Below are 717 nucleotides of genomic sequence, written 5' to 3'. Positions count from 1 at the left end.
GGCCTGCAGCGCCAGTGACCAGATGCGCCGGTACCGCACCGCCTTCACCCGGGAGCAGATTGCGCGGCTGGAGAAGGAATTCTACCGGGAGAACTACGTGTCCAGGCCGCGCAGATGCGAGCTGGCTGCCGCCCTGAACCTGCCAGAAACCACCATCAAGGTATGCGCTCCGGGGCCCGGGGAGAGGGGCGCGCCCACTCGGCAGGGAGCAAATACCACTGCCCGGTCCCTAACGTGTGCGGGGCCGGCAGGGGGGTCTGTGGGCTCCCGCCCACGTGGCGGCTGGGCTGGGGGTGCAGGCAGGTGTGGCCGCTGTACCTCCCGACAGTCCTCAGGCAGCCACCGCGGCAGGAGGTCAGCTCTGTCCCTTCCGAGCGGAATAAACAGCAGGGATGGGTGCTGCGACGTGACAAGGGAGTGTCCCAAGGGAGAGTGATTGGAGGGGGCTGTTTGTGCCCCCTCAGACCCGTGGAGTCCCTGGTCCCCCACTACCGCACTGGCGCCGGGAGGCAGGGCGGACCCTGGGGTCTCTCTGAGGCCCTCCTGGGGGGTTCCAGCTCCAGGTGGCGGTGGGGGGATCGGCGTCGTCCTCTGCAGGGGGCAGGCCTCTGGGCCCAGCCTGTGCCTCTCCCCCCGCAGGTTTGGTTCCAGAACCGGCGCATGAAGGACAAGCGGCAGCGGCTGGCCATGACGTGGCCGCACCCGGCCGACCCCAGC

At 69.5% G+C, this 717-nt stretch overlaps 1 protein-coding gene across 1 annotated transcript in view; it reads left to right on the top strand.

Moving 5' to 3' along the window:
• Positions 1-717, top strand: part of EVX1 (even-skipped homeobox 1) — a 31167-nt gene that overhangs the window by 11098 nt on the left and 19352 nt on the right. The window contains exons 4-5 of the mRNA XM_014537032.1: positions 6-160; positions 640-715. Coding sequence (XP_014392518.1) covers positions 6-160; positions 640-715 — 231 coding nt within the window. The remainder of the gene's footprint in view (positions 1-5; positions 161-639; positions 716-717) is intronic.

The sequence above is a fragment of the Myotis brandtii genome, unplaced genomic scaffold (genome assembly GCF_000412655.1).
Source record: "Myotis brandtii unplaced genomic scaffold, ASM41265v1 scaffold17, whole genome shotgun sequence".
In the NCBI taxonomy this organism is placed as follows: Eukaryota; Metazoa; Chordata; class Mammalia; order Chiroptera; family Vespertilionidae; genus Myotis; species Myotis brandtii.
Note: the sequence above shows the minus strand (reverse complement) of the source record. Positions and strands in the feature narration are given on the sequence as shown.